The sequence below is a fragment of the Doryrhamphus excisus genome, chromosome 15 (assembly GCF_030265055.1).
Source record: "Doryrhamphus excisus isolate RoL2022-K1 chromosome 15, RoL_Dexc_1.0, whole genome shotgun sequence".
Taxonomy (NCBI): Eukaryota; Metazoa; Chordata; class Actinopteri; order Syngnathiformes; family Syngnathidae; genus Doryrhamphus; species Doryrhamphus excisus.
The window spans coordinates 8,511,807-8,525,270 of record NC_080480.1 but is presented as its reverse complement, the minus strand read 5'-3'; the positions used below and the strand labels follow the sequence as shown (position 1 = coordinate 8,525,270).

Here is a 13,464-nt window from a genome sequence, read left to right as displayed (position 1 = left end):
CTAACTTGGGTTCTGCAGCAGGACAATGATCCAAAACACACCAGCAAGTCCACCTTTGAATATGAAGACTTTGGAGTGGCGTAGTTAAAGTCCTGACCTGAATCCTATTGAGATGCTGTGGCATGACCTTAAAAAGGCGCTTCATGCTGGAAAACCCTCCAATGTGGCTGAATGACAACAATTCTGCAAAGATGAGTGGGTACCAACACTTGATTGCAGTTGTTTTTTCCCCTTAATAATGAAAACTTTTATTTAAAAACAACATTTTATGTTCAGTTGTGTTGTCATCGACTAATGTTAAAATTTGTTTGATGATATGAAACAGTTAAGTGTGACAAACAAAGTAATAAAGTAATGTAATAAAGTAATAAATCAGGAAAACACTTTTTCACACCTCTGTATGTGCTTCTATTAGCATTTTACATACTTTTCTGGAAGTAATACTGTGAATTTATTGTGACATTTGTAGTAAACACCATAACTATAATTATCTGTAATATTAAATGTAAATATGTATAATAGTATTTTTCTTCTCCTTTATATGTAAACTTTATTTACTATGATTGTACTTTGCAACAAAGAGTGATGTCACGTATGTTACGTACAAGGCAAATTAAGCGATTCTTCTTCTGACTTTACCTGTTGATGTAGCTCAGCTGTGACGTCATCGAATCGCGTACGGAAGCCTGGAGGGGCGTGTTGCTCTAACTCGAGCATTCAATTTTAAACCTCACAACTCAGTCATTGAAACACTTCAAGTGCTCAAGTGTTGTGTGCAGTTGACAGTAATGTACGCGCGTAATTCATCCAATTATTTAAATCGTAACTTATATCGCTAACTAATGATTTAAATAAAGTTTTATTGAAAAAAATAAAGGCGCACAATGCGGAAGTGGTAGTGTCTTCAAACGTGTGTAGGCTAACGGACACGTAGGAAATGTAGCGACAGTAGGAGTATTTTTTGTGTTTTTTGAGTGTTCTTTAAAATATTAACGTGCATTTTTAACGACGGTGAGAATGTGACGAAGTTGGAAGGGAACGTCACAGCTTTATCGTTTAACTGAATAAGGTACGTCAGTTAACTTGTATTTTTTCATATACGGATATTTTAAACAAATTAAACTGGAAACAAACAACCTCCGTCTTTTGCATTTATATTAGTATCCATACACCGACTGGTCAGTGTCACAGCAAAAGTATCTTGACAGCATGGCAATGTTGACCTGGATTCTACCACAGAAACTAAGAAACGGCACCCTTTAAATTCAATAAATAATTCAATCATTTTAATAATAATATATTTATTTTAGATTTTTAGCCGCATGAACAAAGACCTGCGAAAGTGTTTGCCCCCTTCCTGATTTTTTTTTTTGCATGTATGTCACACTTAAATGTTTCAGATCATCAAACACATTTAAATATGAGTTAATGACAAAACAACTGAACACAAAATGCAGGTTTTAAATTAAACTGTTTATTATTAAGGGAGAAAAAAAAATCCAAACCTACATGGCCCTGTGTGAAAAAGTGATCCACCTCCCCAAAAAAAACCCTAATAACTGGTTGGGCCACCCTTAGCAGCAACAACTGCAATCAAGTGTTTGTGATCATTGGAGGGTTTTCCAGCATGAAGCGCCTTTTTAAGGTCATGCCACAGCATCTCAATAGGATTCAGGTCAGGACTTTGACTAGGCCACTCCAAAGTCTTCATTTGGTTTTTCTTCAGCCATTCAGTGGTGGACTTGCTGGTGTGTTTTGGATCATTGTCCTGCTAAAGAACCCAAGTTGGTTTCAGCTTGAGGTCACCAACAGATGGATTTTTTTGTAGACAGCAGAATTCATGGTTCCATTTATCACAGCAAGTCTTCAAGGTCCTCAAGCAGCAAAACAGCCCCAGACCATCACACTACCACCACCATATTTTACTGTTCGGATGATGTTCTTCATCTGAAATCTTTTGGTTCAGCAGTGGTTTTGGTCTTGGAACTCTGCCATGCAGGCCGTTTTTGCCCAGTGTCTTTCTTATTGTGTAGTCATGACCACTGACTAACATTAACTAAGGCAAGTGGGGCCTGCAGTTCTTTTAATCTTGTTGTGGGGTCTTTTGTGACCTCTTGGATGAGTCGTTGCTGCGCTCTTGGGGTTTAGATGACTGGCCACCCCTGAGAAGATCACCACTCTGTGGATAATGGCTCTCACTGTGGTTGGCTGGAGTCCCAAAGCTTTAGAAATGGCTTTATAACCTTTTCCACACTGATAGATCCCAATTATTCTCAATTAAGTTAAATCACTTTTTTCCCCCACACAGATTAATGTGGATTTTGGATTTTATCTCTCTTAATAAAAACATTATTTAAAAAATGAGATTTGATCATCTGAAACATTTAAGTGTGACAAACATGCAAACAAGTAAGAAATCAGGAAGGGGACAAATACTTTTTCCCACTTTTTCCCACCACTGTATATAAAAACTTTATTGTCATTGAAGTTAAGATATACAACAACATTACTACTACAGCAGTTCTGTTATAGTATAAAATATGAAAATTCAAAATATCAAATAAAATAAATGATATAAAAAAAAGTGTTATCGGCTATTCTCTTCATCTCCCTGATGAAAGTCATGAATGGATGTGTAAGCAATTTCCATTTTGGTTATGTTGACAGCCGCTTATGTTGATGTCAGTCAGCCAGTCTGAGGGGCGTTGACATAAACGGTTGTCTTGTATCATGTAGTCTCGCGTTCTGCAGACCAGCAGCAGTCATGGCTGAGGCTGGCGCTCACCTGACGTCCAGCACCGGCAGCGAGCAGCCGTCCATCTTTGAGGTCTTGGCTCAGGAGTCTCTGATGGATGCGGTGAAACCAGCCCTGAGACATGCTGTCAAGGTGAGCCGCCCCCTCCCTTGGTGTGCACCTCCATTCTGATGGCCTTTTGACCTCCTCAGGTTCTGGCAGAATCCAACCCCTCCTGCTTTGGTTTCCTGTGGCGGCGCTTCGATGAGCTGTACCTGCTGCTGGACGTCCTGCTGCAGAATCACTTCCTGTTGAACTGTAGTGCGTCCTTCTCGGAGAACTTCTACGGACTGAAAAGGGTTTCAGGAGGACGAGGCCTTCCTGTTCGTCTGGGGCTGCCGAGGAAGACCCGCTGGAGGTCTCTTCTTCTTCTCTGCCTGGTACCCTACCTGCGTGCCAAGCTGGAGGCCACGCTTGCACGCCAAAGGGAAGAGGAAGACTTCTCCATACGGTTAGCACAGAGCAGGAGCCAGAGGCTGTACCGCGCGGCCGTGGCGGCTTACCCGTACGTCAACTCAGCCTGGCAGGCCTGGATCTTCTGCCAGCAGCTGCTCTTTGTTTTTGGAGCTGTCCGTACCCACAATCCTTTGCTGTGGCTGGCGAGGGTCCGACTGGCTCGACTCACCGAGAGAGATATCCGGGACATGGAACTGAACGCGAGCAGAAGTTCCAGCCCGACCGGGACCAGGTACGATTCCGCTCATCCAATGCTGCCAAAGACGTACACTCACTGGCCACTACATTAGAAACACCTCAAATTTACACAACTGCAATTCTATAAACAAACGTTTACTTCTTATGTCATGTACACTTGCTGTTTGTATTGCAGTACTCTCCAGAGAATGTGGTGGTTGACGTCACAAGCCACGAAGGGCGTGGCCATCTCCCTGTCCACCTCCCTCTCTATGGGGGTCTTCTTCCTGCAGTTCCTGGACTGGTGGTACTCCTCTGACAACCAGGCCACCGTGAAAACCCTCACCTCCCTTCCTGCTCCTCCGCCCCCCCTCCATCTGGAGATGGCCGACCACAGCGAGGAGCGCGACAGGACTCGGTGTCCGCTCTGCCGAAGGCTTCGCGTCAACGCCACCACGCTCTCCACGTCGGGATTTGTCTTCTGTTACCGCTGCATTTACACGTACGTGAAAGCCAACCACCGCTGTCCACTCACCGGCTTCCCGACGGCGCTGCAGCACCTCATCAAGATCTACTCTCCTGAGACCTAGACCGTAAGTGACCACTTTCTGTCGAGCACACTGGGGAACACTCATGGAACTGAAAGACTGGCAATCGTTAGCAACCTGTTTATGTCCACAACTGTTTATGTCGACATAAACGGGCTCCACTGCAGAAGGTCTGTTAATGACTCCAGTCTTCTTGAATAGGACTTCCATACACTGGAACCAATTCCACCACTCTTCCAATGTGCTAGGGGGCGACGTTGGTCCTTTCAGCTTCCTCAACATGGAAGATGGTTTGAAGTGTTTGCCTCTTTCCTGATTTCTTTTTTTTGCACGTTTGTCACATTTAAATGTTTCACATCATCAAATTTAACAAAAATTGCACTTTTTATTACTAAGGGAGAAAAAAAAATCTAAACAGCAGCAAAAAAGCCCCAGACCACCGCACTACCACCACCGTTTTTTACTGGTCCATGTAGGTTTGGAGTTTTTTTCCTCCCTTAATAAGAAGTTTCATTCAAAACTGCATTTTATGACTAATATTGACATGTCTTTGATGATCTGAATCATTTAAGTGCGACACAGTAGGAAATCAGGCAGGAAGGGGGCAAACCCTATTTCACACAACTGTATATGCTAGTAGCTAACTGCTAACTTGTAAAAGCCTACTGCGTCTACAATACTTTAGCTACTATTTTATAACAGGAAGTAGATGTTGCTATTATAAAGTGGGAGAAATAAATATGAGGGTTTTGCTCTGACTGACTATTTGTAAACAAGGGCTTTATTTTGAATGCATGGATTACATGCCTATAACACTGTACATATTTTTATATTTAAATAATGTTTGGCTAAAATTTGGCTGCCTGTTTTTAGACTTTCTCACTCACTAATGTAGAGCAACAAAATACAGAAGTAACATTTTCTAATCGGATTGAAGAAAGTTAAAATATGTATTTTTGATATGTTTACTTTATAGCCAACAGGGATGTGATCAGGCGTCACATGCTAACATGCTAACATGGCTTCTTCTAGTACCGGGGTCATCAAAGCCATTTTGGCCCCTCTTTTATACTAAAGACAAATCGTCTGGAGCCACAAATGTAACACGAGACATTCAGGAACGCGTTCTGATGGGTCTAAAATAAATGTTGACAACTTTTTAAATGATAGTGTCGTCATCTGTGACTTGCATTTCTGATGCTTGATGATCTTTCAGACTCAAGTTCAAGACTCATGGTTATTGGACGAAGAGTTACTTCAAGTTGAGTTTTACTGGTTGACCATGCTCAATGAAGACTCAGGTTTCAACTGACTCATGGGTATTCGACAAAGACTCGACTTTGACTGATAATCGGGTGCTTGATGAAGAATCAGGTTTCACTTGACTCACTGGTTGACAAAGACTTGAGTTTTACTGACTCATGGGTGCTTGGCGATGACTTGAGTTTGACTGATTATGGGGTGCTTGATGAAGAATCGAGTTTCACTGACCCACGGGTATTCAACAAAGACTAGAGTTTCATTGAATCACGGGCAATGGTTCTAGACGAAGATTTGAGTTTCACTGACTCGCAGGTGCTGAACAAGACTTGTGTTTTACTGAGTCATGGGTATTCAACAAAGACTCTAGTTTGACTCACAGGTACTTTTTAAAGACTTGATTTTCACTGACTCGCAGGTATTTGAGAAAGACTTGAGTTTCACTGAGTCATGAGTACTCTTCAAAGACTCATGGGTAAGAGTGCTTGACAAAGACTTAAGCTTCACTGATTCATGGATACTCTTCAAAGACTTGACTTTCACTCACTCAAGGGTCTCGGTGCTCAACGATGACTTGAGAATTTCCTGGGTATAGGTGTGACTCAAACGCAACAAGCAGTCAGTGAATTGCTTTATTGAGTTTCCAGACAAATTTAACAACAGGCCCACTTAAAAAAACAACAAAGAAACATTATTCAGGAGCAACATCACAACATTAAGAGTGAAGGAATAAAAAAAAAAGTCCACAAAGCCCTGAACTGAACGTGTGAATGATCACTAAAAAGTCAGGATCCCTTTCAAAGGAAATGAGACGAGGAGGCGAACGGGGCTGAGAACAAATATCATCATCAGTAATCGTCACAGTTATAGATTGCTTGAATAGCGTGTATTGCACATGTGTACACGTATTTGCAGTTTATATACACGTGAGTCAGCACACTATGTATCATAGACACTCCAAGAGGAACATTTGACTTTTTCTCATCAACAACAAGGACAGAAGGAATGTGCTTGTGATCTGTGCCGACTCTACAATATTTGGAGTTTTGGAACAAAACAAAAGCAAAAAGGAGGGAACGTCCCTGCTGAAAACGAAGGTCCCACTCATATGCAACCTTCCCGTAAAATGGCCAAATATATACTCCCACATATCAGCAGGATACTACACGTCATATGTACACCACAGTATCAAACATACCAACAAATACGCAAGTCATGAGCAGAAGTATGTACTGTAGAGCAAGGGTGGGCGGATGGACCTAAATATCCATAGTATCAGTATCGCATTGATACTAGTATGATGACATTGATAGTTTTCACTTTTTGTTGTTCATATTATATTTAGATATTGTTTATAAACTCGTGTAATGAGTTATCGGCCACAGGAAGCTTCTGGGGTGGGGGTTCGGGGGGAAACAAATCACGTGTATCAGAGCTTTTGTTTACTGACAGTAGATCCCTGCAGATTTGCAGAATTATTTTTTTTTGAAAAAGCTTCCGTCAAAAGCTTGACGGCGATATCTGCAGGAGGAAAAAAAGTGCGGCAACTACAAATTCAGCAGAGGGCTCTTTCTCAAGTTAATTCAATCAACATTTTCCAGCAGGAAGATGCTTTGACAAGACGTGATGTTTCTTTCTGAATTTAAAAAGCCTTGAATTCATGCGAGAGGCATATTAAAGGGTTGGTGGTGTTTATGGCTGTGTCCACTATTAATTGGGGGGGGTGAGAAGGTGAGGGGGGTTCTTGGAATGTAACACAGGCTGCAGGGATCTACTGTACAGACTTATATTTTTTTATGCAGTAAAAGGGAATAATGTTATTTTGTTATTGTTGTAGTTAGGGATGTCCGATATGCCGATATTGTCCAACTCTCAATTTCCGATACCGATATCAGCCGATACCGATATGTGTAACATGACATCTGTGGTGGAATAAACACATATGTGTTGAAGCATTTTTAAAATATTGTTTTTCATGATGGAAGGAATCTGATACCAATATCAACTGATATCACATTTTGATACTGATATCGGCCCATAGTTGTACTTACATTTTTACATACATTTAATTTGCCTAAAATCTTGCAGCTACTGGCCCTGTATTTACTTGATATCACATCGATACCAAAATTAGCAGTATCGCCCAAACCTGTTGGGAGCCTGACATAATCAGTAGTTTACTACTGAGTGTGTATCACCTTTGTGTGTGTGTGTGTCAAAGAGTAGACATGCTTTGTCTTGCCATGTTGACACAACGCAACACAACACAGCATGACTTTAAAGTGTTTGTATGATCTTGTTGAGAGATGACAAACTGATGTGTGTTCATACAGTAAGACGCCCCAGGCAGCAACCAACAACATCTTTGATTGTGTTGGGTTACAGTCAGCAGTCTTAAATGTTTATTTATCTTAAAAATACAACTCATTTGCTGTAAAATGTTTGTTTGGGAAATTGGTCCAAATAGATTTTATGCAATATACGCAATCAAGACACAGGAACACCGAGTACTTCCAGTACTTGTATCCAAAGTGGGCCACACTTTTTGTTTTTAATTAAACAATGCAACACTAGGAACAGTGATGCTTTTATTTAAGTGCAATTAAACATCATGAAATTTATTTTATTTAAAAATATCTCTGCATTAAACACTTGAACAAGTAATAATTCGTTAATAAATATGAAGATTTTCAAGTTTGCTGTACTAAGCAGTAGCTGCAATTACACTGCAATTAGTTGCCGCTAGAGGGTGCCCAAGTGACACAAGTGTGAATATACTGGATTATTTTTTATTTCATTATTTTCCATTGTGTCAGGGCTGAAAGCAGTCCAGGAAGTTATACATACGCCAAGAAAAAAAAACACTTTCCATGTTAGCGTTGTGTTATTAGGTTCAACATTTCAACTTGTTCTCCTTAAATGATGCCTCTTTTTAAAGTTTAATTGTAATTGTGGGTTGGGCCAGTTAAAAAAAATAAAGCAAATGGCCCCTGTGCCGCACTTTGGACAACCCTGTATTAGCAGATGGTAATTGTTGCTGTTGCTGCCTACCAACTCAAAAAAAACCCACTACTGTGTGCTCCCACCACAGTGATGAGAATTTGTCGTCGTCATGCAATCACCACGCAAGACAGCAACTCAACGCATGAAAAAGGACAGCAGTCAATGGTGTGCTTGTGGTGTTACCATGGCGACACCCAATAGTAGTGTTCAATGCTGTCCTGTCAGTGTCATATTGCGGCGGAGCAGAGGTAACGGCACCAGCCAGAGCTTTGTCACTATGCTATCTATGCTATGCTATGCTAAGCTTGACGGGGATTTAGGGAGTTGGACTGAGGTTGGACCTCGGAGCCAGCAGGTTTAGATGAGCTTGGTCTGGACCTGAGTGGTCTAGTTGTCCTGCACGGAGCATCCTAGTTCCAGTCACAAGTTGGCATCCACTCATCAGGATTTTCCTTATATTATTTTTGGTGTTCTTGATTTATTTGAAGCGTTCTGTTTACAGGATGGACGGATCACATGACCATGCATCTTCAGTCATTTTTAAAAACTGGATTTGGTTCAACGATTTAGAATTTATTTTGGATTTTCAGTAGGTTACGTAGGATATGGACAGCTAGATGGCTGTACAGTTTGTGTTCCAATAGGAATATGAACCCAAACCTGCTTCAAACTGGTTTTACAGTGGATAGAGTACTTGATAGAGTGAGGCTTCCTGATATGATGATATGATCTGCACCTAATTCTTGTTTTTCATTCCATCCATCAGCGTATCCTCACTAGCGGAGCCTATCCCAGCTGACCTGCCCTTGAACACCTCCCTAGGGAGGAGTCCGGCTCCTCTTAATATGAAAGGGCTGCGGTTCTACTCAGTTTCTCCCGGATGACAGTGCTTCTCACCTCAGGTCTAAGGAGACCCCAGCCACCCTACGGAGAAAACTCATTTCGGCCGCTTGTATGCGTAATCTTGTCCTCCATAAGTGTATAAAAACGTAAATAAACACGTGATAACGCAGGTGGAATGTGCAGCATACATGTATCACTGTTAGACAGCCCATTAGCTCTACCTTGACGGATGTTAAAGGTCATCTTCTCTCAACAAGCGTTGAGATGGTGCACTTGAACGCACCATAGTTTTGTGCTGGGACTTCCATTCTCGTTGATTAGTAGTATGTACTTATACATTTCACTTCAAATGGGGCCGATTTCAGGGTTCAACCTGGATTTTGTCCTGAGTGAACAATGGCAATTGAAGAGAGAATGTACGAAATGAGGCGAACATCAACATCAAGCTAGCAGGAGGGTTTGGAGGGCCCAAAATGTATATGCCATGCACTGTGATGAGTGTTTGTAAACTTGGGACTGGAAGTGTATAAACGCTAGGTAGTTTGTCCCGTTTTAAACATCTCCTGATTTCACTCCATCACTGGTTTGATGGACAACTGCAGAATAAAATAGTCCTTCTTGTGCGTGATATGCCAAATCCTACATGGACAACCCTCTTAGTCAACTTAAATGTGGGCGACATGACACAAACAAATAACAAAGACCCCTTCAAAAGTCAAAAGCAACTCCTTCACCTTGATTCTAAAGAGTTTGCATTGGGTTTAAAGGGAGCGCAGTTGCATGGCCTTGCTCATGGGCATCACCATGCATCAGGACTACAAATCCAAACGATACGGGTTCATTGCAATGAAGGAGTAAATATACTGTACATCATCTTGCAGTCATGACTGTGCCATCTCCAGATGTGTCGTCCAGACTGAGGGCAGCACAGCCCACCCGGACCAGAGGAGCCAGAACCTGCTGTCCACCTCCATCAACAATAACATCTTCAGCACGTGTGACCACACTACACTGTCACTGAGCCTCAGTTCAACCTAGAATCATAGAATATATCCATAGAACCACTCTGCTAGGATAAAACACGGTTTTATCCTAATATACTGTACATATATATACAGTGGTGTGAAGAAGTGGTTTCGGATCTTTGTCACACTTGTTTCAGATCATCAAACAAATTTAAAGGGAGTAAAAATCCAAGGTATGTCCTTTACATCTGGTGAAAAGGAACATCACACCAACAGTAAAATATGGTGGTGGTAGTGTGATGGTCTGGGGCTGTTTTACTGCTTGAGGACCTGGAAGACTTGCTGTGATAAATGGAACCATGAATTCTGCTGAAACCAACTTGGGTTCTTTAGCAGGACAATGATCCAAAACACACCGGCAAGTCCACCTCTGAATGGCTGAAGAAAAACCAAATGAAGACTTTGGAGTGGCCTAGTCAAAGTCCTGACCTGAATCCTATTGAGATGCTGTGGCATGACCTTAAAAAGGCGCTTCATGCTGGAAAACCCTCCAATGTGGCTGAATGACAACAATTCTGCAAAGATGAGTGGGACAAAATTCCTCCACAGCGCTGGAAGAGACTCATTGCAAGTTATCACAAACGCTTGATTGCAGTTGTTGCTGCTAATGGTGGTCCAACCAGTTATTAGGTTTAGGTGTTGTCATTGACTAATATTTACATTTGATGATCTGAAGTGTGAATGTGACAAACATACACTTTTCCACACCACTGTAGACAGGTGACATCTCCTATACCATAAATAAAGCTGAATGTTCATAATTAGTCTAAAAAACATTAAATCCATTGACATATTTCCTTGTAAGTGTCACCTGTCTCCACATGTTGGGTACATGAAGCCAACATGTGATATCATACAACACGCCCCCACCCTCAGTGAGGATGGCCATTGAATTTACGGCTCAAGCCTGCAGGCTGCAACTTGTGGTGCTCTTACCAAATCAAGTCCACAAACGTTAGTCTTGACATTTTGTCCAACCCCTAGAAAAGAGTTGACAAATGGTAGGTCTAGAAAGTCATTTTGTGTTTGTACAGAGTACAAGTACAAGTATTTACAGATTTAGAAAAAGGACGGATACTGCGATGCAACAAAACAGGACACCGTTCTTACACCAAACATAAAATTGTACAATTTAGAAAGAAAATGTTTTTGTTTTGTTTTGTTTTTTTAAAAAGGAGGGATGTGGTGGTAGTGTTTTTAAAAACAGACCGCAATCCCACAGTCGCCTTTCTACGTACGGGGAAGCGAGAGAGAAAGAGGTGGTGCTTCCTATTGATATACAGTAGCTGCTAATATTATTATTATTATTCATCTTACTTTAACATTCAGATGTCTGATGGAATCCTACCATTATGTAGACATCTATTTCATAATACAGTGCAACCCGTTGACATCCCTCCGATTGGCTGACGTAAACAAAAAACATCCTGGAAAAAGGACCTCAAAATCGATTTTGTTGATGAAAGAAGTTTATCACGAAAGAAGAAAGCATCTTTGGTCCTTTGAAGCTTTGAAGCTAAAGGCTCTGTCCCTTGTAGAAATTAAATTAACTCATTCACAACAAAGGCGTATTTATACGTTTTCCTTAGAGGTGATGATGCAACTGCTCAATAGAAGAGATTATGTTTGGTGCAGTTTTAAGATGGAAAAAAACGGCCACAAGGTGGCAGAAGTGAGTTTGATACGAGCTTGCAGCCAAGCATTGGCAACCTTTCACATTGAAAGCCATGCCCTACAGCGCAATAATACTCTGTTTGCCTTGAAAAATCTGCCAAAGTCATCCAAAAATCTTGATACTACTAATTGTACTTTAGTAAAAGTTTGGACACCCCTGGTTGTGGGTAATGTTGCTATTATGAAGAGAGATTTTCTGTACTCTATTGGGTAATAATGACTATAGACTATGACTATAGGGGTGTTATTTCATGTCAAGAGGGCTCTAACAATGTTGAAACCATATTTTGAAGGTCCTAAACAGGTTTTCTATGTTCTAACTACAAAAATATTCAATTTATGATTGACAAATCCTACTTATCATGATTGTGTCTGGAACAATTAACAGTGACAACTAATGACTGTGACTTGCCATTTCATTTTTATCCGATTGTTGTCAAAATGTTGTCATGTTGCATGAGTTGAGTGGCTGAGCCATAAAAGTGAAAAAAGTGGTATGATTTTTCTAGAGTAGTGACTTAAAAGAACCATCAATCGCTATCCAAAGCTGGCGGTCCAAAGTTCGGAACGTTAACCGCCTGTCAAAATCTGTAGAGCAGCTGAAAGATAAATGAATGTTTCTCAGGTGGCACAGTGGGACAGAGCCTTATTTCCTGATTTCCACATGACCACCAATTGGATTTTGCAAAAACACACAAGTGATAATGATGAAGTGAACAATACTACAACCCAGCCTAGACGGGATGTGGACATAAACAGGGTTGACTTAAGCGGGTTCCACTGTAATAATCATTTCTTAACGTGTTCCAAACGACCACAACCTCTCTCTTTCCCCCTCCAAAATATATAAGATTAACAAATTAAGGCATCCAGATGAAAAACAAGAAAAATAAAATGAAGTGACCAAGTGAAACTACAGCTGGATGTGTGTGTGTGTGTGTGTGTGTATGCGCATTACTGCGTCTCTTCAGTCCTAACGGCTGCTTTGTGTACTGAGGTGTTGCGGTGTTTGTGTTGTTTTTTTTTTTTTTTTTTTAGTGTTTCCGGTCGGATGCTTTCTTTTTTTCCTCCCCGTGTGCGGACAAAAAAAGGCACCTGGTTCCTTCCCCGTTCTTCCCGCTCCATCAGCCCAGCTCGCTGCGACCGCCTCTTTTTCACCGATGGAAAAAGCGAGCGTCACGCTTGGCGTCTTGACACTTGGGGTCACTCTTTGTCGCTGGCAAATTTGAGGAAGGAGAGAGACTCAGTGGTGCTGTGTGCAGGTCGCAAGGCAGGAAGGAGCGTTACAGTCAGTTACACAAAGGGCGTGTCCTTGCTGACAGCCTCCTCCTCTGGTCGCCATGGAAATGCTAACAATTTGTCTGCTCCTCCAATGGAATCATCTGATACTGTCAGAGCTTCCTCCCTTTTGCTGCCTCAGCCAATCGAGGTCCTCCACAACATTTCCACTCTCTCTGTGTGAATGTGTGTGTACCTATACACAATCCATAAGGGATGCCGAAAGGTAGAGAAGGTGCCCGGAGGAGGGTGAGGTGGTCTTCATGTGTGCTTTCCTTGTTAAGCCCCTCCTACAAAACAGGCTCCTCCTCCATTGGCTCCTCTGTGGACCTGCATGGGAAGAAAAGTCACATGTGAAAAGATTTAGCCAATCATCCTCACCGCCTTCAGTTTAATAAAATCCTTC

The 13,464-nt window shown here is 41.6% G+C and overlaps 2 protein-coding genes across 7 annotated transcripts in view; one reads left to right on the top strand and one right to left on the bottom strand.

Annotated features, from left to right (window-relative positions):
- The first annotated feature begins 895 nt into the window (after positions 1-895).
- Positions 896-9,766, top strand: pex12 (peroxisomal biogenesis factor 12). 3 transcript variants are annotated; one of them, XM_058048279.1, is made up of 5 exons: positions 896-1,069; positions 2,737-2,887; positions 2,947-3,482; positions 3,624-4,020; positions 9,005-9,766. In XM_058048279.1, exons 2-4 carry the CDS (start codon positions 2,765-2,767, stop codon positions 4,015-4,017), a joined length of 1,053 nt encoding a protein of 350 aa, XP_057904262.1. In that variant the 5' UTR covers positions 896-1,069; positions 2,737-2,764; the 3' UTR covers positions 4,018-4,020; positions 9,005-9,766. The 3 variants fall into 3 exon arrangements, with proteins under 3 accessions (XP_057904262.1, XP_057904263.1, XP_057904261.1); XM_058048280.1 differs by lacking the exon at positions 9,005-9,766 and having other exon boundaries at positions 2,752-2,887; positions 3,624-6,937; XM_058048278.1 differs by lacking the exon at positions 9,005-9,766 and having other exon boundaries at positions 3,624-6,937.
- The window catches only part of hdac5 (histone deacetylase 5), a 52,353-nt gene continuing 44,742 nt past the window's right edge, over positions 5,854-13,464 (bottom strand). For all 4 annotated transcript variants that reach the window (XM_058048276.1, XM_058048277.1, XM_058048274.1 and 1 more), the window contains one exon: positions 5,854-13,388. In XM_058048276.1, coding sequence (XP_057904259.1) covers positions 13,349-13,388 — 40 coding nt within the window. In that variant the 3' untranslated portion in view covers positions 5,854-13,348. The remainder of the gene's footprint in view (positions 13,389-13,464) is intronic.